Source organism: Heloderma suspectum, chromosome 2 (assembly GCF_057233095.1).
Source record: "Heloderma suspectum isolate Gila_16-S chromosome 2, 16-S_ref, whole genome shotgun sequence".
Classification (NCBI taxonomy): domain Eukaryota; kingdom Metazoa; phylum Chordata; class Lepidosauria; order Squamata; family Helodermatidae; genus Heloderma; species Heloderma suspectum.
In genome coordinates, this window is record NC_139459.1 from 216,081,596 (window position 1) to 216,106,753 (window position 25,158).

The following is a 25,158-nucleotide window of genomic DNA, read 5'->3' on the forward strand; positions in this document are numbered from 1 at the left end:
TTCCATGTCTGGTTCTTACTGTTGCTTCTTGACCCTCGTACAGGTTTCTCAGGAGACAGGTAAGGTGGTCTAGTACTCCCATCACTTTATGAATTTGCCACAGTTTGTTGTGATCCACAATTTGTTGTGATCCACAATCAAAGGCTTTAGCGTAGTCAATGAAGCAGAAATAGACTTTTTCTGGAATTCTCTTGCTTTCTCCATGATGCAGCGAATGTTGGCGATTTGATCTCTAGTTCCTCTGCCTCTTCGAAACCCAGCTTGTACTTCCGGTAGTTCTCGGTTCGCATACTGCTGAAGCCTAGCTTGTAGGATTTTGAGCATCACCTTGCTGGCATGTGAAATGAGCGCAATTGTGCAGTAGTTTGAACACTCTTTGGCGTTGCCCTTCTTTGGAATTGGAATGTAAACTGACCTTTTCCAGTCTTGCGGCCATTGTTGAGTGTTCCAAATTTGTTGGCATATTGAATGCAGCACTTTAACAGCATCATCTTTTAGGATTTTAAATAGCTCAGCTGGAATACTGTCATCTCCGCTAGCTTTGTTGTTACTAATGCTTCCTAAGGCCCACTTGACTTCACTCTCTAGGATGTCTGGCTCAAGTTCAGTGACCGCACTATCATGGCTATCAGGGACATTCAGATCTTTCCTGTATAGTTCTTCTGTGTATTCTTTCCACCTCTTCTTAATCTCATCTGCTTCTGTTAGGTCCCTGCCTTCTTTGTCCTTTATCATGCCCGTCTTTGCACAAAACGTTCCCTTGAGATCTCCAATTTTCTTGAAGAGTTCTCTAGTCTTTCCCATTCTGTTGTTTTCCTCGATTTCTTTCCATTGTTCATTTAAGAAGGCCTTCTTGTCTCTCCTTGCTATTCTCTGGAACTCTGCATTCAGTTGGATATATCTTCCCCTTTCTCCCTTGCTTTTCGCTTCCCTTCTTTCCTCAGCTACTTGTAAAGCCTCATCAGACAGCCACTTGGCTTTCTTGCATTTCTTTTTCTTTGGGATGGATTGAGTTGCTGCCTCCTGAACAATGTTACGGACCTCCATCCATAGTTCCTCAGGCACTCTGTCTATGAGGTCTAATCCCTGAAATCTATTCCTCACCTCCACTGTATATTCATAAGGGATATGATTTAGGTCATACCTGAATGGTTTAGTGGTTTTCCCTACGTTCTTCAATTTAAGCCGAAATTTTGCAACAAGAAGCTCATGATCTGAGCCACAGTCAGCTCCAGGTCTTGTTTTGACTGACTGTATAGAGCTTCTCCATCTTTGGCTGCAAAGGACATAATCAATCTGATTTCGATATTGACCATCTGGTGATGTCCATGTGTAGAGTCGTCTCTTGTGCTGTTGAAAAAGAGTGTTTGCTATGATCAGCGTGTTCTCTTGGCAAAGCAGGGACTTTAGTGTCCAAAAAATAGAGGCTGTTGCAGGCCTGGGTTTCTGCTGTATATGGACCCCCCAACTTCCCAGGTGACGAGGGTTCAGTGCCTTCTCTCAGCTGCAAATTCAGGCCTATTGTCTTGCCAAATTTAGGCTCTCCGATGGGGACAGTGAGGTTTCCTTTGGTAGAATGCCTTGGGACCAAATCATTGGGAGAAACTGTTCAACACAGTGTAGGTGGCTGGATGGGCTCTGCACCTTTAATAGTTGTGTAGAAGAGGGATTTTCAGACAGTGTAGTTTATCATGCACAGGCCCAGGGTCAAGGGTAGGCATGGTTGGGAACCTGCTGAGGGCCCACAGCCCAGCTGAGGCCCACTGACAACAGGCCCCTGGAGCTGCTCTTCCTCTTCACCATTGCAAACTACTTGGTCACTTGCCTCTTGCTCTGGCCCAGACAACAGTGATGGTGAGAAGGAGGAGGAGCAGATACCACTGCCTACTTGCCCACTGGCTCTCTGCCTGTCAAACAAGCAAGTAGTATCAATGATGAGAAAGAGGAGCAACAGCAGCTGGTGACAATGGTGGTGAGATGGTAGACTGAGGAAGGAGGCCCATTGAATGTGTCTTGCCCAGCAGCCCTCCAAAATCTGGAGCCCACACTGGTCATGCAAGTTGAAACTCCTTCTTCTACACAATTATTAAAGGTGCAGGAGCCCTGTCCTCTTTTGCATCTAGACATCCTAACACAAGGAATATATGGTTTTATTTCCTCCAACTAACACATAATAACACACATTGTGAGTGCAATCTGGGTTGCGTGAATGTCACGGGCATATTTTGTATGATGCCTGGGATATTGGTGGAGAGCGATCGCCTCTTCCCCTATTCCTGGGGGGGACATACTAAAACAAATGACAGTACTTGCCCATAGGGAAAGTATGAATGTCCATAGGGAAACATAGGCTTCTACCTGCCCATAGGGAAACATAGACTTCTACCTGCCCAAAGGGAGATCCTGAATGCCCATAGGGAAACATAGACTTCTACCTGTCCAAAGGGAGATCCTGAATGCCCATAGGGAAACACAGACTTCTACCTGCCCATAGGGAGATCCTGAATGCCCATAGGGAAACATAGGCTTCCACCTGCTCATAGAGAAATCTTGAATGCCCATTGGCAGGGGTGGGGGACCAGGTTTAATGGTCTGCCCCCAGAGGTTGATGAATCTGGATGGACTTCTGAGGTCTCCTGGGGATTTTCCTGCAGGCCTAACTGGTTATCATGCCAAGATCCTGGTCACTGTTTGGATTGAGATGACCTGGGCTATTGATATGTTCACTCCCAAATATCCTTGACCTAGTCACAGAAGCATGTCAGCTCCTTGGTATGCTGAGGGTGATGAAACTACTATGTTGATGATTAGAGTGCAAATGGTGGAAGACTCATAACAAATAATATCAAACACAGGTACGAATACATTTGAGATCTTATTCTGTGGCAGTGATGGTGAAGAAATCCTACTTCTCAGCCACCATTCCATGTGCTCAGTGTTGTCCAGCTAAGCTCTTTCGGGTGGTTAAAGGCCTCTTGGGTGTTGGCTTTAGAACAGAATGTTCTTGGCAGAATATTAGCTTGCAAGCGGCTATCTGGCCTTCACAGCAGAATATTTCACACTATGCTACTGTTCATTTGGTAGGGAAACACAGATTCCAGAAGAGTAGCTGTTGCAGCAAAAAGCAGCAAAGAGTCTTGTGGCATCGTAGAACTAAGACAGATGTTTGCTTTCATGTTGGTGCTTTCCACTACTTGTCAATGTATGTTTGTGCCTGGTAGGAGGGCACTTTGCAGAAGTAACTTTGCTGGGTTCTGTAATAACAAATAAAATATCACATATTCTTCTTCTCATCTTAATACTACATTTTATGTTCCAAGGGTAGTTGCATTTGTATCCACCAAACCCAGAGTGGGCAATGTGTGGCCCTCCAGATGGTTTGGCCTACAACTCCCATGAGCCCTAGGCAACATAGGCAATGATGAGGAATGATGGGAGTTGTAGGCCAAAACATCTGGAGAGCCACAAGTTCCCCACCCCTGTACAAAATGCTGGTTTTCTGGCTCCTCACTGGGGACACTAGAGTGGTAACAGCAATCGTCCCCTAGATGATGGGTGTGGAAGACCAGAGCATTTGTCACTGGCTGTCATCCTTGCCTCCCAGTGGTTTACTTCTCACGTACATCTATGCTGTGAATGCACTTTTAAAATCATAATATGACCTATCTTATATAACCTATAATTGACAAATGCAGATTAGAGCTGCCATTTTTTTTCTTGATAAGAGGCTCTAACAACAATAAATTATCTTAAAATGTCCTGATGCAAAAATGTTTAACTATGCATTTCAGTTTGTAGGATTCTCAAATCTTTTATCACTGTGATTTTTCTGCTTTTTCTGGGAACATTTTTTACTGATCCTATCTCCTTTAGAAACAATAACAGATGCATACATTTTTAAGTGAAAAGGGATCTTGTGTGGTTGGCTGAATAAGCTGAGAACAGGGAATGGCTTTTGATACAAAACTGTTAAATTTCAGATTCCAGTAACTAGTAGCCTCTTGTATGCTCTGATTCTTTCCCCGACTTTCTCTTTTGCAGACAACTATTCTGCATTTTTCTCTTCCACTTTTGCAGAAAATCATGGTTTTGCCATTGCATCTGAACTGGGCAAACTAAGTACAAGCCATGATTCTCAATTCTGGTTAACCGACAAACAATATTTTGCACATGTGATCATTTGCCTGGTTAATATCTAATGGCAAACTATGGTATGCTGCAAAATAGGAAATCAGAGAGGACATAAGGAGAGGAGGAGATGCGGGAACCTGAGGTTTACTCACATAACACCAAACCTTACACAATCTGAATTAGCTTAATGAGTTAAAGTGCTTTCCCCATAATCTCAGCTCAGCTATTAACCCTCTGATATAATTCCTACGCAGTTACAATTGTCCTTTTATTTCTCTGCTTACTGCCAAGTCATTTGGCAGTTTTCATGAACAGGAAAATTATGGCCATGTTCTCTTTCCCCCATTCAATGTAAAACAGTGACTGCAATGTTCCATTTCCTATGCTTTGCTGCTTCTTTCTTTGCATTTGCAGCTGCAGCCTCAACTTCTGTTAATTTCCTATTTTGTCTCTCAAGCCTGGCCCGCAGCTGATTCACACCACTGCTCATTGATTCACACCCATTTGCCCCCACTTCTCAGTGCCGATGCTAAGGAGCTTAGGCCCAGTGGTCCTCATTATGAACAATGGTCTACTTGTCTTCAGCAGCGTTCGCGTAGTGTAAAAATACGGCTTTTTCTATTTGCTAGTATTCCACATCAGTCTGTACACTTTGCAAAATGTTTAGAAGGGAGACCTTCATGACTTCCGATTAGAGATGGCGTCATGATAGGCTCTTTGCTGCGTCTCTCCTGAGTTTCAGCTTTAAAATTACCTCTTCAAGGCTGTCATGTTATCTCATTCTCATGTTTAGCTTTGTCACTAGTCATTTGCTGTGACACACAGATTAACTTCGGCAAACTACTTGACATTCCCAAGCATTGCCCACTCTCCATTTTCACTTCAGTGTTGCTGGCTTATTAAACCTACACAAATATGGCCCCAGAAGAAAATTTTCCAGTAAATACTTAGCACTTAACAGCAGTTCTCATGTATGCGTTGACTATCCTTACAACAGCCCTGCATGGTTGATCAGCCTAATTCTGCAGATGGGGAACTTAATGCAGTTATGTTAATGAGCTCCTAAAACCATAAAAGAAGCCAGAGCTAAGAGGAACAATTAACAGCACATAATTTCCAGTCACATAGCTCATTTATTTAATTATACCTGCCTGAGACATGAAAGAAAGAGGAAGCCACAGACCAAGGTGCTCAGGAAACACTTTTTGCAGCCTCCAAACTATACTAAACTATACCCTGAAGGAACTGGAGTATATATCTCTCTTCTCCTCCATAACAAAAGAAAAAACTCAAGTGAAAGTAAAGGAGTAAGGTAGAAATAACAGACAAGAGAAGCCATGGCAGTGTTTAAGTTGCGTTTAATTCCAGGAGAGCCACAGAAGAAAGGACACTCCAGAGCTATTTTCACCAAAGGAATGTAAAAATGAAAAAAAAAGACACAATAGAACACAATGTTTTCATTTTACATTTCAGATTTCAAAGGAATTTCCCCTGAAAATAAGCATTAAAACCAGTCACCCAGCTGCTTGTCCACAGAGGATGGCCTAGCCAACTCACTCCCAGCAAATATGGAATGTGTGTGCAGTCTCTATGCCCTCCAGTGCTGGTAAAATAATCCAGCAGAGAAACTGGATTCTAAAGCAGTTTGGAGAGGCACAGCACTCCCGATTGATGCTGGTTGCTCAGTGTTCCTCCTCTGTATCATTGGTGCAGCAAAGGTGCAATGATTCCCCTACAAGCATAGTCAACAAAGAAGCAGCAAGAAAATGCTTACTGGACTCCAGTTTTGTTTGTTTTTACATAGGAGTTTTAGGCAGACATTGACAACTGCTACAGTGCTTTGTTTTTTGGAAGAATGAGGGAGGGAGGTGGGTCAGCTGTGGGAGGATTAAATCAGGTTCTTGTCAACAAGAAGCCATGTGAAGTCTGAATCACTGTTAATCCTTCAAACTGCATATGAGGGAATGAAGAAGCTGGACTGAAAGCATTTGGGGGAAATGATTACACTGAGAACAGAAAGTTGTATATTCCTAACCTGTGCATTCTCCAGATGGACATGGGAAATAATCTAATATTTTGCCCCCAACCCCTGCAAAAAAGTACATATTATACATGCTCAAAAATACCAATCCCTTCCATCAGAGTCTGAGTAAGGGACTGGCAACATAGCAGAAGCAAACCCATCTCTCTACAGAGAAAGTTGTTACTTGTGTTGGGAATCTGCCTTCCACTCTAAATAGCTGCATGGTTCTAAAGATGAATTTTGGTTGAAATAAAAAGAGACAAGCAACCAGTGAGGGGGACGGGACCCTTCACAATGGAGTATTTTGTCCTTTCCATTTAATCAGTAACAACTTAAAACGGAGAGCCCCTAGTGAAGTAAAGATGCAATAAATACCTAGAATATTTCAAAATAAAAATAGTTACAAAAACACCTCAGTGGAATTAACTTACTGATATTACTACAGACTGACTCTTCACAGACAAATGAGTCTCCAAAATCAGTTGCAGCTTCCCTCTATACTCACTGGGCTTGGTTAGTTTCACTTAGCATTTGGAATACTTCTAGACAATACAATACAATACAATACATAGCACAACACATGCACACACATGAGCCTGCTCCTAATTTTTTTCATACTGCCAAATGGTGTACATTGTTGCCATCAGCGTGGGTCCTTGCAACAGTGCAACAATATTGTCACTGTACTGCAGGGGGGGGGCGCGAGGGAGAGACAGACAGACAGACGCTGGTCAATAGGACTTCCTAGACTTGGCTGCAGAGCAGATGATAAGATGGAGTACAGGAAGAGTTCCTTGGGTTGTCACAAGGGTAGCTTTGAATTCTCTCTGGCAATGACAGTAGAGTTTCTGAAGTATCTAGCCCTCTCGAACACTGTCCCGAGGTTCTGCAAGTGAGCTGTGAATGATCCCAGTAATTGACTCGACACCATCTCCCTCCAGGATGGTGCGATGGTCCCCTTCAACAACATGGACAAATACTTTCCCATCACAGACCTGCATAGGGCACAAAGATATAGAAGAGAATATTACACACAAATTTTAGTTTCATACGCCTTTTCTCTTTTCAGTTAGGAGACAAAATCATCTGAGCAGGAGATCTTAAAGCCCTATTGTGCCATTTAATTACTTTCTACATTCCCTTCCAAGACCTCGTCACATCAAATCAATCACAATAGAAGACACATCAAGCAAGACCTAAGCCCCCTTTCCTTTCAGAGAAGCATTCCCATAATGTACGGAACTGGAGGTTCTGCTGCTGCTGTTGCTTGACAGGCCAGGGAAATACTCACAGAAAATCAGTAGCTGGAGTGACATCATGTACATTTGTAGTTACAGCATAGATTGACAGGGATGGGAGAGGACTACAAATTAGCAGGATGCTGCAGGAGTGGCAAGGAGGAGGAAAAGAAAAATCCTTAATACCTCTTGCTGGTCATTATTCAAACTAGGAAACTCACAATGAAGCTGGGATAAGAAATCAAGCTGCTTTATTTCAGGGATCTCTTCCACTAGGCACTTTTCTGTACATTGTTTACATGGGCCATGATACTTTCTTGTGTGATGATCAGTTCCTTTGAAGGTCTGGGAGAACTGCACTTCTGGGAGATATAGCATTCAGTTCTTGAAAAAGCTGTAGGTTGTTCTTGGAAATTAGGGGAGAGGATGTAGCACAGTGGTAGAGCACCTGCTTTGCATACAGGTTCAGTCTCTGGCTCCTCTAGGTTGGGCTTCTCCCCAGGGAGACATGGCTGCCAGTCAGTGTCAACAATACTGGGCTAGATGGACCATGGTCTGACTCAGTATATAAGGCAGCTTCCTAGGTTTCCCTTCAGTACTAAAGGTTATACAACAGTTTACTAACTTGGTTTGTCTTTTAGATGTGACTAGCTATTAAACTTCATGACTTTTGGAGAACTTCAGTTTTCAATGGGACTTCATACACATGCTAATTTTATTGGTTTCAGTAGGACATAATTGGTTTCAATACACATAAGTAGATGTAGGATTGTAGCCTGTGTTGCTTTGAGGGGAGGAGCTGTAGTGAGTGAAAACTGCAGTGAGACATATTTACAAGAGAAAGACCTTTCAGTTCCTTCTGTCAATGAGACTAACCTCTGAAAGCTTGTAGTCTCCTCCAAGACCTTCTCCATACTCGTTGTGGGTCTTTGCTTTCAGTAGCATCACATTGCCATGATACTTGTGCTCTGGTATATACTTATCTGCTGCCTTCAGTTTGTGATAAAAGGAAGACGCAGCAAAGCTGAGCGCCTCATGGCTGATGTCTTTATGATTCTGAGTGATCAGGTCCACAGCAGCACTTGCACGAGCTTCCAAATCTGGGTGAGGCAGAAGACTCTCCAGCAACTGCAAGCCATAAAAATAGCAACACTTTACTACAAAGGTATGGTGCACTTTCCAGAGGGAAATGGTTGTGAGCAAAATATGTTTTCTTACAGCTGTGAACAGTGTGGGAAAACATTACCTTATTGTATTCCATGTCAGTGAACTGCTGAACAAAGGCACACAATGCTGCAGTCTCTGTTTCAGCCTCATTTCCTGGAGTTAGCTTGGCTGTGTAGCTCTGGAAGAGAGGATGGACCATAAAATAAGATCTTGTGAAAGAATCTTAGAAACAGAACAGAATGTTTAGCACCATGTTGAAGAACAGTTGATTAAAATACTGGGAGAATCCAAAAAACAGAGAAGGAGAAAAATAACTACTAATTGTCAGACAGATGGTTTGGGAAGATTCTCTGGTTGGTATATTTTGGCACATCATAGGTATGTCTTCAGAAGAATCTTGTGCCAGACAGTGATATGACACTGGAAAGTAGCTAGCCCTTGTAGCTAGACCGGCCCGGAATCTTTTACCTGTGTGTGTGCTGCTATGTAGGAGGGAGAACCATCCAACAGGAAGAGACTGTTGGGTAAATGGGAGGGATTCTGTTGAGCTTGGAGCTGACAACACATTTCGAAGGCTACACAGGCACCAAAGGAGTATCCAGAAATCCGATACGGGCCTTCTGGCTGCACTTGTTTTATGCAGTCAATGTAATAGGATGCCAGGTTCTGTATACTGTCCAAGGGAGCAGCTAGTGAGAAGAAACAAAGTTAGGAGAAGAGTGAGGCTCTGGAAGATCACAATCAGCATGTGTAGAATCCTGTGCTATAAACACCATCCTGCTACCAGGATTCTCCAAATTCTAAAATGGAAATTAATTAAGTTCAAAAATCTACAGTTACAAAATTGTATCTAAACTAAAAAAGGTGGTATTTTAGAATCTGGATCTCTTTAACAGAGATGGTAGGTGAAAAGGGACATTGCATTAACAGAATTACTACAGAGGACTAGAGACTGGGTGTTATGGAGGAGGGAGAAGGAACCATGTATAAATTCAATCCAGACTCTGGTAAAAAAAAAAAAGCCCACTCGTTTAACTGTTTTTTCCCCTTTAAAATAAAGAGTGCTATATATTTGTGTGTGTGTGTGTGTGTGTGTGTGTGTGTTTTTAAAGGAAAGCTAACCTCAGGATTAGGAGGAAATTTAGTAGATATAGTGCTAGAAATCTCAGTCCTGTGCTTTAGAGCATATTGTTTTGATTTTGGTTTTTGTCCTGAATTAATGAAATAGCTTAGAGAGGGAGGGCCTTGTTCCAAAGGAATCTTTGTATCCTAGTAGTGAATTATCATCATATACTTTTCTCTAGGCTTGGAGACACAATGCTGACATTTAGTAACTTGGGATGTTTGTGAAAGGCCTAAGTTGATTCCAGCTACACTGACAATGATGCACTGTGGTTGAGACTAATGAGATACACATAGCAGATGTACCTTTGGTGCACTGAAGTCCATAGCTTGGAATACGGAGCTTAGATGCAAGGGTGCTGAAGACTGTGATGGATCCCTCAATGGGGTGGATGAGGAAGAGAGGAGGCTCAGTGTTCTTCACCTCATTGAGCTGCTTCACAGTTGGTCCATCTGGATTAACCAACAGGTTCTTCAAGTCCGCTCTGGATTGCTCAGGCTGACCAGCTTTTGTCTCCTGCGATAACTCTAAAAACAAACAAGACACAGACGTGCATTGGAAAGGGCCAGTTCATGCTACAGTCAGTCTAGTAGGGTGAGCTAAAAGAGGACTCCAAGCTGGCTTGGGCCTAGACTCACTCAATCATATTGTAAAGCTTTTGCCTCTGGGGAACCAGAGGCAAAAGGCCAAACCAGATGTGGTACAGAAGATAGAGAACAGGACCTCATATGTTTTTTCTTTCAGATGGGGCTGGGATTCAGATCAAGGCCACAGCACAGGAGGTGGGGGTGGGGATTAAACTTTTCCTCCTGTGCCATGTCCCTGATCTAGATTGCTCCTGCCCAAACTGCTATTAATCAGCTCTACAGAGGGAAAAATACATACACAAGCTGTATTAGTTTCTTCTCCCTTTGAGAGTATGTTGAATGGGGAAACAGCATGAGAGGAAATCCCCCAGTGTGTGGCCCCAATCTAATTAGAAGACCCCTGTGGCTGCTTTGAAGGGTTTTTTTAGGTTTTTTTTTAAATAATCCATGGTAGATGCTAATCATGGATGTCCTGTGTCATATCTAGTTTGGGCCTAAATTTTGAACCTGAGACAGGAGGTTCCCCACAGTCTGCAACGATGGGTATCCAGGAAGTCCTGTTCACAACCCAATTTCCAGGTTTGGCTCCAAGTTATCAAATGTTTTTGATTCTCATCTAGAATGCCTGGATATTTCAGTCCCCATTTCCCCTGGAGGCTCAGGCACAAATTATAAATTTGCTTCAATAACCAGAAAAATCTGCTGATAACAGGGAAGCTGTTCCCACCCCTGACAGGAGTAAGTCGGCTCCTATCGACACCCCTGCTTTTGCATCACAGCTCCCAAAGCAGGGCAGAGTCTGACTGGCTGGACACACTTACGGTCTGTGGCCCCAGATTTGGAAGAAAATTCCCGCAGTTTGTTAATGGTAAGTAATCTAACGTCTCTCATTGTCATGACAATATCATAGTCCCTCTCCAGGGTCTGGCGTACTTCTACCCCCATCAGGGAATCCAAGCCCAGATCAGCCAGGGACGTGTCAGCATTCAGGCTGTTTACATCACGAACACCTGAGGAAAAGAAATATAAGTGTAACAATATCCGGACAGCCCCATTTCGACAGTAGTTTCAAACCGTTAATTCTTTACAGGCTTCCTTTCTTTGCTGACATGGCATCTCTCAGGATGGGGGAAGGTCTTACTTACTTATTTATTTCATTACATTTATATCCCGCCTTCTTTCCTCCTTAAGGAACCCAAGGCGGCGTACATGGTCCTCCTCCTCTCCATTTACCCTCACAATAACAACCCTTTGAGTTGGCTCTCGCTGTTTATAGGACTTGGGGGGGTTAACGGCATTTAGTGCAGTACTTCAAACTGTAGGACAATTATTTCATTATCTTCAAACTCCCAAAGTCTTCCTAAATATTTTGTCCCTTCTGTATATCAGTATTTGTTTATCCCTTATCATGGGGGTGGGGAACCTTTTTTCCTATGAAGGACCACTGACCCATGGGAAAAGTCAATCAGGGGGCGAGGAGTGCCAGCAGCGGTGGGCAGAGCCAGATCCAATAGTGGGCAGAGCCAGATCCAATAGTGGGCAGAGCCAGAGCCACTGCAGGATTGCATAGATCTTTCTCTCTGTCACTCCACCCCTTCTCTGCCTCTCCTGATCCTGTCCCTTGCCCCAGTTTTACAGTCTCTGTTATGTTTCTCTCTCTTCTTCCATGTTTTAAAGATGGGGGAGGTGACAGGTTCACACCTTTAGATCTGCATAGGACACGCCTGTGTATTCCTCTGACCTAATTTCCTCCCACATCTAATCCCGCTGGCTGTATTGCACCCAGATTTCTGCACTTGCAACACAGCACCTTCATCTATCCTAAGCCCTATGCCTGGCACCATTTTTCACATCTAATCCTGCTTGCCACATTGCACCCAGATTTCTCCACATGCAACATAGCACCTTCTCCTATCCTAACCCCTGTGCCTGGCACCACTTTTCAGATGCTCCCCAGTTCTGTAAGGTCATCTCCAGAACTGCTTCTCTACTAGTGTCATATGTGTAGGAGGCATAACTCAAGTCAGGGCACACAGTGCAGTGCAAACAGAACAATCTCATGTAGTAACAGCAATGGACTGTGTGCAAAATGGGCACAAACAACACAGAGGGGCCATGTAGGGGGTAATTTCAGATCTGCAGTTAGGATACTGCCCACACTAGCAGAACAGACCACTAGGGCAACAGGAACTAGCAGTGCCTGAAAAAACCGGAAACGAGCAAGAGCACTCATTTCCGGAACACGGCAGGTCAGCAGAATTCCCAGAAGGGAGTTCCACTGACTTGCCCCATTCTTGAAATGAGTGTTTCCACTTGGTTCTGTGTTTCTGTTGTGCTAGAGGTTCATTCTGCTAGTGCAACAGAACTAGCAGAGGCACAGTGGCAGTATAGGATACTGCCCATTATAAATAAGGTTTTCACCCCCCTTTGGGATGGATGGTACCCTTGCAAGTATTCCAGCTGCTGTTATGAGAGGACATGGGAGGCTCTGCAGGGAAGTTTCTTGATGAAGAGAGCATCACATCATTACTAAGACTAATTATCTACAATGATATTTACCAAGAATGTGAGCAACAGCTTCCACAAGAGCCCGCTGGCTACCTCCATTGCTTTTTGTCAACACTTTTTCTGCCAGGACAAAACTGGACATGACTGGATGAGGCTGGTTGAGGAAGTGGTCCAGAACTTCCAGGCATGAGCTCATCCTCTGAGGTAGAGTTCCCCCAATCACAGTATCATTACTGCCCATTGTCTCCAAGACGATACCCACATCGCCAATAGCACCCCATTGTACAGCTAGGCCTAGGGAAGAAGAGGGAATGCATGGTGGTGGTTACACAGGATCTGGCAGTACAAAAGGCGCAAGATGCAGGCAGGGAGGAGAAACAGCATGAAAACACGGTCAGTTATGAGCACAAGAATTTGGCAGTGCACAGGAGGTATTGGGCAGTGTACGCTTAATTCTACGTGAAGTTGTATTCATCTGTTTCTTTAGAAAACAGATTTCTCAGGGCTGGAAGAACTGAACCATTACCTGGAAGCCCATCATGCTGACGCTGTTCACAGATACGCTCCATGGTAGAGTTGGCGAAACCATAGTTACTCTGCCCACCATTTCCTCTCCCACAGCTTACTGAAGAGAAAACAACAAAATAGTCCAGGTCTGGGCACTTTTGGCGGGTTACTCTAAAAGAAAATAAACAAGGGAGGAGGATTCACTACTCATTTCCAAATAGACCCTCCCCTCACTCGTCTTCAGTACCATCAAGCAGAGCAGGAGCTCATATTCATTCTTCACATGCCACTTACTGGTCCAGATTAAGTGTGCCCAAATACTTGGGTTTGTTGACTTCATGGAAAAATTCTGGGGTCTGATTTTCCAGCACACCATCTTTCAAGACCTGTAGAAAATAGAAATGAGTATTTTCAGATTTTTCCCCTCAGTCAGGTAGGTCAAGATAAATATCTTGCTTCCATTTCAAAACAAATGTGGAAGCAGTCCACAGTTTGACTGAGTATCTCAGAGCTGAACAAGTTTAAGGTGTACATTTTTTTTTAAAGGAGCAAGCAGTAGCCATGAGAGGGTTCCTGATAATTAGCAATCCTGCAGCAGGGGAGAAAAGAGTTAAACTCCCCCTCACCACCTACTGTGATCCTGATAATTTACAGTCCATGGCTGCTATCTGCATTTTCAAACAGATGCATAGATGCAAGCTAAAACATGCAAAGTCTAGTTTGGCCCTAAGAAATCTAGCCAAGATAATACTGAGATAAAAGCTAGCATTTCTGCATTATGAGGGTCAGACATGTTCTACTCATACACTACTTGTGTACACATTTACAGCATAAAAATAATTAATAGAAAAAATATCTTGCAAAACATGAATTTTCCCAGGGTTCATAATCCCTTTGCCTACCCTCTATCCACTTTTGTTCACTGCAAGATCTAGGGCAGCGATGGGGAACCTCAGGCCCAGCGGCCAAATCCAACTCTCCTGGGGTCTCAATCTGGCCCTCCAAAGTTCCCCAGATAATCATGCCCCCTTCCCCTGACCCCACCACCTTTCCCCCAGCACTGATTGGTTGGTGGTTTCCTGGCTTTTCTGCAGTTTTTCTAGAAGGTTAAAATGCCTCTTCTAAGGTTTAGTTACTAACAGTGACAGCTTTAAATTACAATATGCTGGTAGTGTTTGTACTTTTGCCCTTCACCCCTTTTGCTTTTGGCCCCACCCACACTGCCTTCCACTGACCACTGGAATGCAGCCCTTGAGAGCTTCTCCAAAACTGAATTTGGCCCTTGGACTGAAAGAGGTTCCCCACCCCTAGTCTAGGATAAAACTTCATTTGATCGCTACTGCTTCTCTTTGTCTGATACAGGGATTGTTGTGTAAGCATAACCCCAACACCACAACTTTGGGGTGTTGTTTTTTTTTTACAATGCTGCTACCCAGGGAACACTGAAGATATGGACTGATAGGCTCCTAGCTTCCTGTTTCTAGACCTTTCCAGAACTACAGAAGAAGGCTCATCTGAACTGTAGCCTGCTAGCGGGGCCCAACTTAAACAGTAGAAAAGAAACCATCACAGCCATGTTGGTTCTAAGCACCTGTCACTCACCATAGCCAAGTTGAAGATGCCCCCAATGGACCCAAGCTGAGAAGCTTCTTGTATTAAGTGCTGAGCCCCCTCAAGAGTCCCAGCATCACTGGTTGACACGAGAACTTGGACTCCAAGCTGTTTCCATTCTTTGACTCGTTTAGCCTGGTAACCTGAAAAGCAAGAGAGTGTAGAATAGGATTCATTGGGCATTGGATGGACTTACAAAGCTATACTTCCTGCTCTATTTTTGGCTACAAAAATAATCCAGAGAGACTGTTCACTCTTTTACTGCCTGGAGATGAAAGTAGCATTTAAACAGAAGCTGCAGGAATCTGTCTTGCAACTACCAAAGAATATTTATGTGGATGCACCAATATGATAATAAAGTCAGACATGAATGCATTGATATTTTGGCTCTACATCCCTACTTTTTACTCTGTCTGAGATGAAGCAGTATTAACAGAAATAACTAAAAAGACAGTGCACAACACAAATTCAAAATACATGCTGTTTGCCTTTGGCATTATGCCTTCCCAACAATGCCATTCTTATTACACACACACACACACACACTCAGCAAAATCTTAAGAGATCAGCTAAACAGATTAATTGACACTGTTTAGACCTCCATATCTGGTCCCCACCCCTGCTTAAAAGTTTGTATGTCATTAAAGAGGAGCAAATATTTCCACAACAGAACTGAACAAGAAGAGATCATCACAATTGTTCTGATCAGAAATCGTACATTGCCTCACTTTCCAGTCTGTATCTTCCTCTCTTTCTTACTCACTTTTTTAAAAGGATCCAGTTATTATCTTCCATTGCTCCTATGTATCTAGGCACCTTGCCGGTTCTTTTAGCTGATGCTAAACATAGATGCTTCACAAGTCTAGTTCAAACTCTCCTCCCTCCCTTGTTTAACTTTTACACAAAGGGCTCTATCCAGTGTTAATCCTACTTAGGGTAGAGGCATTGAAATGAACAGGGATTAATTTTATTTATTTATTAATTAGATTTATTAGCCACCCATCTGGCTACCCGACCACTCTAGGTGGCATACAATACAAAAAACAACACAAAATGCAACATAACCAACTGAACAAAACAAAATTGCTCTAAAAGAACCCTAACCCACCCCAAATGCCCACCAGGTTTTCAAAGCCCAGTGGAAGCTCATCAAAGAGGGGGCATGGCAAAGGTCACTAGGGAGGGAATTCCAGAAAGTGGGGGCCACCACAGAAAAGGCCCTCTCCCTAGTCCTCACCAGCCTAGCTATCCTGGCTGATGGGACAGAAAGAAGGCCTCCCGAGGCCAATCTCATTGAGCAGCATCCCTGCTGTTGCTGGAGGTGCTCCTTAAGATAGACTGGGCCGGAACCATATAGGGTTTTAAAGGTCAATGCCAACACCTTGAATTAGGCCCAGAAAACAACTGGTAACCAGTGCAGCTCCTTCAGCACTGGAGTGATGTGATCTTGCTGATTGCTGCCTGTAATCAGGAAGGCCACTGTGTTCTGCACCAGCTGCAACTTCCAAACCATCTTCAAGAGTAACCCCACATAGAGTGCATTACAGTAGTCTAGGCGAGAGGAGACCAGGGCATGAACTACTGATGGGAGCAGAGGGTTAGGGAGGTAGGGATGCAGCTGCCGTATCAGATGGAGTTGGTACAGTGCCGCCTGGCTCACAGCCAACACCTGAGCCTCCATGGACAGCTGGGAGTCAAAAATGAGCCCCAGGCTGCAGACCTGGTCCTTTGGGGGCAGCCGCACCCCATTCAACACCAGGTCAACATCCCCCAACCTCCCCTTGCCTCCTACCAAAAGTACTTCAGTTTTGTAGGGGTTTCAGTTTCAGCTTAGTACTTCCTATCCAGCCACTCACTGACTCCAGACACTTGGACAGGGTTTCTATAGCCACCCTTGGCGAGGATTTAAATGAGAGGTAGACTTGCATGTCATCCGCATGTTGGCGACATTGCACCCCAAACCTCCTGATGATAGCCCCCAGCAGCTTCACACTGATGTTAAATAATATTGGGGAGAGAAAAGCACCCTGTGGCACCCCACAAGTGAGCACCCAAGGGTCTGAAGTCTCCTCCCCCGAGTTACCCTCTGGTATCTACCAGAGAGGAAGGAACTGAACCACCATAACATGGTGTCCCTTATGCCCAACTCCTCCAAGCGGCCCAGGAGGATACCATGGTGGACCATATCACAAGCTGAGAGATCGAGGAGAACAAGGAAGGAGCATTTGCCCCTATTCAGAGCCCTCCCCATATCATCCACCAAGGTGACCAAGGCCATTTCTGTCCCATGCCCAGGACTGAAGTCCAATTGAAAGGGATCCAGATAATCGGCTTCTTCCAAGTGTGCCTGCAACTGCAATGCCACCACCTGCTCAATCATCACCTTGCCCCCAAACGGCAGATTCGAGACCGGACGAAAGTTGTTCAAGTCTTGGGGATCCAAGGAGGGCTTCTTTAACAGTGGTCTTATCACTGCCTCCTTGAGGGCTGATGGCATCATTCCCTGCTTGAGGGAGGCATTCACCACCACCTTGATCCCCTCCCTGAGTCTCTCCTTGCAGCTCATAATGAGCCAAGATAGGCAAGGATCGAGTAAGCAGGTGGTCAGCCTTAAAGATGAAAGCATCTTGTCCACTTCATCAGAAGGAAGCTGGAACCGATCCCACACAATCCGCCTGCCACTGGCCACCCCTCGCTCACTAACTGTATCCACTGTGCATGGAATAGTACTCCTGATCCGGTTGATTTTATCCGCAAAGTGCTTTGCAAACTCATCACAGGAGGCCTTAGAATGCTCCATTGGTTCTGGAACAACTGGACCGACCAAGTTCTGGACCACTTGGAACAGCCTCCTCGGAGGGCACTCTGGACACGATAGAGGCAGCATAAAAATTCTTTTTTGCTGCCCTTACTGCCAAGTGGTAGGCTGAAGCTACAGCTCTAACCTGTGTTTGTTCGTCTTCGGAGCGAGATTTCCACCACCAGCGCTCTAGCCGTCTCACCTCCCGCTTCAGAGCTCGCAACCGTGGGGTGAGCCATGGTGCAGTGTGAGCTCTGTTCAGGGGGAGAGGGCATTTCGGAGCCACCTGGTCTAATGTCCTGGTAATTGCAGCATTCCAGCCATCCACCAGGGTCTCAACCAAGCGGCCGTTTGCGTGCTCCAAAGAATCCCCAAGCACAGTCAGGAATCCATTTGGATCCATAAGATACCTGGGATGGACCATCTGAATGGGTCTTTCACCCCTGTGGAGGGGTTGTGGAACCAAGAAGTCCAGCCCCACCAGGTAGTGATCTGACCATGAAAAGGGGGGGGGGTGGATATACCCCCAATTTCTGGATCACTCCCCACCTCTCTGGAAACAAACACAAGGTCTAAGGTATGACCAGCTACATGGTTGGGCCCAGTTGGAATAGGGTGCAGCTCCCAGGAAGCCATGGTCTCCATGAAGTCCCAAGGTGCCCCCACGAGGATGGCCTCTGAATGTACACTGAAGTCCCCCAACACCAACACATTAGGAGACTGCACACGCACATCAGAGACCACCTCAAGCACCTCAGCCAGGGAGTCTGCCATACAGTTGGGGTGGACAGAACACGAGCAGAATCCCCAGACTGTCCTTTGGGTCCAACCTCCAGTACATGCAATCAGCAACCCTGGTCTCTCGGAGAGGGGGTCTGGTGAGGACCAAGGACTCCTGGTAGATAACAGCCCCTCCCCGACACCCAGCCCTCGGCTGCTGCACATATGAAAATCCAGCCGGGCAAATGGCCACAAGAGTAGGAGCAGCGGCCTCATCCAGCCAGGTCTCCGTAATACATGCCAGGTCTGCACCCTCATCCAGGATCATGTCATGGATGAGAGATGTTTTATGGGCAATGGACCTGGCTATGGACCTGGCTAGACTAACGTTGGATACAGCCCAAATTCAGCTTTTATCAAGAACAAAATTACAAGTCAGAGCCCACAGTTCTGTGACATCATGAACTCTCATAGACTCAGTCTTTCCTCTTCATTGCTCCTCATTCTCAGCTTACCAGTTCGGATGCCAGAACGAGATGTGAGCACAAGCTTCTTTGCTCCTCTTTCAATGAGCCATTGAGCCAATTCCAGCCCAAATCCCCCAAGGCCTCCAGTAATAACATAGGACTTATTTGGTGAGCAAGACGTTCGGGAGATGGCAGGGAGTTGGCTTAGCTTAGTTTCTGTGGGACATTTCTGCTCTTCTTCATGGACCTGCAAACATCAGTACAGACAATGCATCAAACATTATAGCACAGCATAAAACTGAAGCATGCCTTTTGATGTTTTTATAGCAATGGGCTATGCTATGCCAGAAAAGACTATCCCAGGCACTGTGGACATGGTTCACATCCTGTGCTGTCCACAGACAAGCATGTGTTGGGTTTCCTTGCCCATTGCCCTTCAAGAAAATACTTAAAAAAAAATTAAATGTCAAAGAATAAATACACAATTGCATATTATTCGTACTGATGTGGTGCAATTTCACACATTTTTGCAGATATATGCAAGGAGCAAAAGAAAAAAAATATAGCAGGTGGTAAAAGGTTCAATTGTTAAAGCTCTTTCTGCAAGTGACTAAGGCTTAAGAGAGGCATTTCAACCTTTTAGAATTGGGGAAAAGCTGCACAAAAGCTGGAAAACCACCAAATGATTGGTGGTCGGGGAAGAGGTGGGACCAGGAGAAGCGGGTGGAGCCATCTAGGGAGCCCTGGAGGGCTAGATTGTGACCCCAGGCAGGCCAAATTTGGCCCTGGGTGTGAGGTTCTCCACTCCTGCCATACAGTAACAATACAAGGACATCTGGAGAATTGTGCCACACACATTTTTGGAACACATTCCATTTTAGTCCATCTTCCAAGTGTTGTGATTGAACTGCTGAAACATAGCCCTCCCTCTGTGGTGAGTCCTACACTGATTCCTAGATATATTCGGTGAAGGCATTGCAGCTCAGCTCTGGGCTAAATCAGATTAAACTCAATCCAAAGGCACCTGGACTTTGGAACTCCCTACCAAGGGAGGCTCGTCTAGCCCCCTTGTTGATGTCCTGCTGGCAGGTTAAACATTTCTTATTTAAACAGGCATTTGGCCTACTGAGTTCATTTGTTCCTCTTTGCTGCTCTGTGTTTTAATCTGTATTTTTTTGTATTTTAAATTTAATTATGTTCTTAATTGACTGCTATTTTTAAAAGCTTTTTATCTGCACTTCTGGCTTTTATAAAGTTTTGTTGTGTTATGTGCTTGTGTTATGTGGATTGTGGATTTTATTGTGGATTTCCTCATTGTTAGCTGCCTTAGCCATTTTTATGGCAAGGCGGAGTATCAATGCAACAAATAAATAAGTAAATAATAAGTACTCGTAGTTTTTAAAACCTGTTATTAACCCCACCTTCCTATTGCTCCCCCCTCCCCCCGTTTACAAATGCAGGTATGACAATCACTACTTGCAGTTGTTAATGCAGTTTGCATACGTGGCACTCTTGGATCGTAAATACAATCTAAAGATCTACCATTCATACCTTGATCACAACTTTTCCAATGTGTTTTCCTTGTGCCATATATCGGAAGGCGGCTTCTACCTCTTCTCTGTTGAACACAGTAGTCTGTAGAGGTTTAACCACTCCATCTTTTATGCCCTTCTTTAGCAAGTCTGACACTACCTCCCACTCTTGGTTTCCCTCTTCCAAAATGGCATCTAGCAGGATCCCATGAAAAGCCACATTCTTCAGGAAAAGAGCCATTCCTGGAAGAAGCAACACAGTTACAGCTCTTATACTCTATTGTCGTCTCTGTTGCCAGCAAAGCTCTGTTGCCCTAATTTGTAAACAATTCACATATCTGACAGAATGTTGGTAAGAATAGAACAGTGGTGCTGGCAAAACGGAAGGCTTTGAATGAAGCAGTTATTTCTAAGACGTTAAGCTACTGGACTGAACTCCACACGAGCAAGGCTTAAGAGAAACCAGTTCCACAGAAACATCGCCCACAAAAATCTTCTGAAAAAGGTATTAGCAACAACCATTACTTCATCGTTCTACTGGGAAGAGAACGTTTAGGGAGAGAGCTCATTCAGGAATTTTATTAGGGGACTCAAGTGAGTTGGTGACCACTTAAGGCTGGTGTAATTTTATTTACTTCAGTGGGGCTATTCAAGCAGAAGTGGTCACCAGGAAAGTAAAGAGATATTCTGCTGGCTGTTGAGAAACAGAGAAGATGAGTTAATAGAGCTGTCATGATCTAAGCACCAGGTGGGCTGTAAACAGGTGCAGGATTGCTCTCAGTAATGGGTAAAAAAATAAAGAGGACCAGGTGCTACTCTGAGTCCGATGCAGGGTCTTATGAATCCACAGATCAAAGGGAAGTCAGTAGCCCTCAGTCCTCAGGGGGCAGTGGGGGTGACATCTCTCAGGAACTACACATGGGTCTGGGTGAAGCTCTTAACTATGAAGGCAAGGACTCAGTCCTCAGTACCATAACAGCCAAGTTGCCACTGTGAGCACCCTCTGCTGGTTGGCCTCCTAATCCTACAGATTACCAGTGGGCCAGGTCAAGGCTGGCTCAGAGATGGAGAAGTGCTTTCTATGAATATATCTGGGTCTGTCTCTTTAACAGAGTTCAGAGTAGTGGTGTCGTGGAGCCAGAGCTTGCAGGGTTGAAGCACTGGGACTTTTTGATTAGCAGGGAGGAGGATGTCATCTGCTGCTGCCGCCACCCAGGCTTCCCTACTCCTGCAATCCTGACCGTAGCTGGGGGGGAAATGGATTTTCCCTGCACTAATATATTCTTGTGTACCCCTGTTGTCAAAGAAGGTATTTTGGGGAAAATGGGCAATTAAGATCAATTCGCTTTACAAAATATCTGCTCCTGATTGAGATGAAAATTGCTAGAACTGGTTTGTTGACTCTGAGATAAACTCTTTCTTCCTGGTACTGGGAAAATAAACTCCTGGAAAATACTGATGTGGTGATCTTGAACTAACCCATCACAAATCTTAATGACCTTTAAAACTATGGGATACGAAGAATAATTAATCTAGACTTTGTTTTACCTGCCCACTGCTTTCTGGCACATATTGCCTATGTGTTTACAAACATGCCTATGAAAAGGCTGGGACTCCCATGATTTAAAAAAACAAAACAGTTTGGGCACACGTGTATTAACCCCGCAGAGCTGATTAGCTCTCAGCTCTGACTTCTCAACCCCACTTTCTTATTCATCACAGAGTGAGAGAGACATCTGGAATGGTTTGTGAAGTCAAATTTGTGTGCATGAAATGAAACATGAAAGGTTAATTTGTGATACATATGGACAGTAAAGCTCTGAATGGCCATGCACCTCAGTACTCAAACGAAAAAATCCAGGTGAAAATTTACCAAGGGGTGTGTTGTTGGACAGGTCATATTTGCCTATTTCCAAGAAGCGCCCATGTCGAGCAAGGCAACGCACACTGGCCTGGAGCTTCTCTTCTGACAAGGAGTTTAACACCAGGTTGACACCTGCAAGAATTATCCACACAATAATTCAGCTTTGTACACTATAGCAGTCACACTGCCTTGTCTTCCCATCAATCCATCTGCATTTATCTATGTAACGTGTTTCAAATCAAATCTTCTTAAGCTCTGCAGGGGCTCTATCCTAGCTAGGCTCTAATCACTACACTTACCTCTCCCATTGGTGATTTTCAGGACATGTTGCTCAAAGGAGGTATTTCTTGAACTGGCAAAGCTGTTTGCATCAAGTTGGGGGAATCTTTTTTGAAGATATTCACGTTTCTCTTTAGAGCCTGAAGTCAGAAAATAAGCATTACATTTTTGTAAAAATTTTAGTGCGTTATAGACAACTTTCTGTCCCCTGAGGCCTACATGCTGATTGGAGAAGTGTACTGGCCTGACAAAGTTCCAGTTCATTGTTTCTGTGAGGAACCCAGGAGTTAATCCCCCTCCACCCCAAGAAGCAAATAGGAGAAGAGTCCTATTCTTATTCACTCCCTCCATTTTTATCTCTGTGGAATCAAACACGTACATTCTTGGTCAATGCTTTGGTCAATTTTTAGACAATGCTTCAAAACCCCTCCAAAAAACTTGTCTCTGAAGACAAATGCCTTGTTCCTCTCTTGTATTTTGCATGTTAGAATTATGAGTAACAGCATAACACAAAGTTGGAAGTTTCTCAAAATGGAAGTTGATAGTCTAGGGTGACAAGGGGAAAAAGGAAGTTGCTTCTTACCTACAGTTGTAAAGACACGGCAGCCCATGCTGAGGGCAATAGCAATGGCTGCTTGGCCCACTCCACCTGAGCCCGAATGAATGAGCACAGACTCGCCCTTTTTCATGCCACCTCGAACTACCAAGGAATAGTAAGCAGTGGCATATACCACAGGTACAGAGGCTGCTTCTTCTAGCGTCCTGAAAGGGAATGACGATTTTCTCAGGCATTTACACTTCTTTCTTCTGAGTCAAGTATCATCATCTCCAGGTCAGGCTCTTTTTACACGAGGCAGAGAATGGAGACAATACTGAATCTATAAATCAAGGCTGCAGGACCTCAAACCTGGGGTCCCAATCTGGCCTTCTGGTATTCCCAGATGGCCATGCCCCCTTCCTCTGCCCCCACCCCCTTTCCCCTGACCACCAATCACTTGGTAGTTTCCTGGCTGTAGATGTAGTTTTGCATCTTCTATAATGGGCCAAGGGACACAATGTGTTTTATGTAGATTGCTCGGCTGGTTAATAAATATAGAAAAGGGCATTGCTTGAAAAGGAAGGGACTCAGTAAGCAATGCTAGGTGAAAAAACACCATCTGTTCCCTTCATCAAGAAAAAAAATTCTAGGATACAGCACGTGTTTGGATGCTCATAGACGAGATGCACAGCAGCCAGTCCCACCAGAGTACTGGATTGTGTATTTGTTCAGCTCCCTTTGCTGTCAAATACTATTTCGTCGGATTTTTAAAAATTGAAGCCAAAAATTGAAGAGCTCATAGTAGATCATGCAGACTGTCAAATAAATACTCAGTAAAAAATTCACTTCTGGGGCTGTGCTTCTAACATCTGCGAGCAACCCTTCACTGAGGGAACTTTGAGTTGGCAACAACATAAGCCTAGTCCTGCAGTGTTTAGAGAACATTATTAAAAGGGATTAACTTCATATTCTAATCCACTCACAGATGCAAGTGGATCCACCAGACTACAGAGGAGCAACAAACAAATTCTACTATTAAGATTTTCTCAAAGTAATAGTGTAGTAACATGCCTACAATAGATGTAAGTGAAGACTGACTTGGTTGAGTGCTTTCCCCATACAGAGTATATTCCAATCAAAGAGGCAATTACAGGACAATGAGTCGTGTGTGTGTGTGTGTGTGTGTGTGTGTCGGGGCTGGGGGGAGACACAACTCACAAGACCCCAGGATATTGGCTGATAAATTTAAAACAACAGTTATACTACCCAAACAATAGCTAACCTTGTTCAATTGCTACTGATACAGTTCTTATATTAAACCCCAATTCATTTTTAAAAGGCGTTCACATCAGACAGAGTATATGTAACCTAGCCCTATAGTAGAGAAATTGTAAGCTGGCCTACCAGTTTTGCGGCACTTCACATAGGAACTTCTTGTCAGAGTCTACCACTGTAGCTAGTCCTTTGGCAGGTAGCAATCCCATCACTCGTTTTCCTGTTGGGTCACGTCCTGAGAATTCCATTCCCAACATGCACTGTTGCAACATCCAGTTTCCTGAAGAAGAAGAGAATGTCCCATGAAGCTACTCTGATGAAGTGCTGTTGACCAAGCATTCATTAAAAAGGAACACCCATAATGTTCAGATTGCTGTGCCCATCAATACCTTAGCATCCTCCATGCTTGATCACAGATAAATAAGGCCATTTTAGTATGTGACTGGGCAACCTCAATCACAAATCACAATACTTTTAATTTCTAAAAGTGTAGGACTTGGCTTCAGTAGATGCTTTAAACATCTTTGCTCCTCTTCCACCCTCTAAAATGGCAGTTACTGGAAGTAACTTAGAACAAGGATAAAAACTCTCTTATCACCATAATATCAAGTTTCTCTGCTAACATTTAGCAATTGCCCAAGCAGCTCCTACTAGCATGGCATTAAGTCATCATTACACTACATGAAGCAAGAGAGTTAATCCAGTTTTCTGACTGAGGAAATCATGACTGAGGCAAAGTGATTCGGTTTAGGGTAATGGCAACACTGAATGACCAAATGGAAACCAGT

General features: G+C 44.2%; 1 protein-coding gene across 3 annotated transcripts in view; it reads right to left on the reverse strand.

Annotated features, from left to right (window-relative positions):
- Positions 1-5,247: 5,247 nt before the first annotated feature.
- The window catches only part of FASN (fatty acid synthase), a 64,547-nt gene continuing 44,636 nt past the window's right edge, over positions 5,248-25,158 (reverse strand). For 2 of the 3 annotated variants that reach the window (XM_084837878.1, XM_084837877.1), the window contains exons 28-43: positions 24,500-24,650; positions 23,141-23,319; positions 22,578-22,697; positions 22,288-22,410; positions 20,434-20,657; positions 18,931-19,129; positions 14,887-15,038; positions 13,579-13,670; positions 13,304-13,455; positions 12,829-13,071; positions 11,091-11,279; positions 9,988-10,209; positions 9,028-9,248; positions 8,639-8,737; positions 8,269-8,520; positions 5,248-7,149 (exon numbers count right to left, since the gene is read on the reverse strand). In XM_084837878.1, the coding sequence (XP_084694004.1) occupies positions 7,012-7,149; positions 8,269-8,520; positions 8,639-8,737; positions 9,028-9,248; positions 9,988-10,209; positions 11,091-11,279; positions 12,829-13,071; positions 13,304-13,455; positions 13,579-13,670; positions 14,887-15,038; positions 18,931-19,129; positions 20,434-20,657; positions 22,288-22,410; positions 22,578-22,697; positions 23,141-23,319; positions 24,500-24,650 (2,756 nt within the window). In that variant the 3' untranslated portion in view covers positions 5,248-7,011. Of the gene's footprint in view, positions 7,150-8,174; positions 8,521-8,638; positions 8,738-9,027; positions 9,249-9,987; positions 10,210-11,090; positions 11,280-12,828; positions 13,072-13,303; positions 13,456-13,578; positions 13,671-14,886; positions 15,039-18,930; positions 19,130-20,433; positions 20,658-22,287; positions 22,411-22,577; positions 22,698-23,140; positions 23,320-24,499; positions 24,651-25,158 lie in introns of those variants that run through there. The other variant, XM_084837879.1, reaches the window with a different exon arrangement.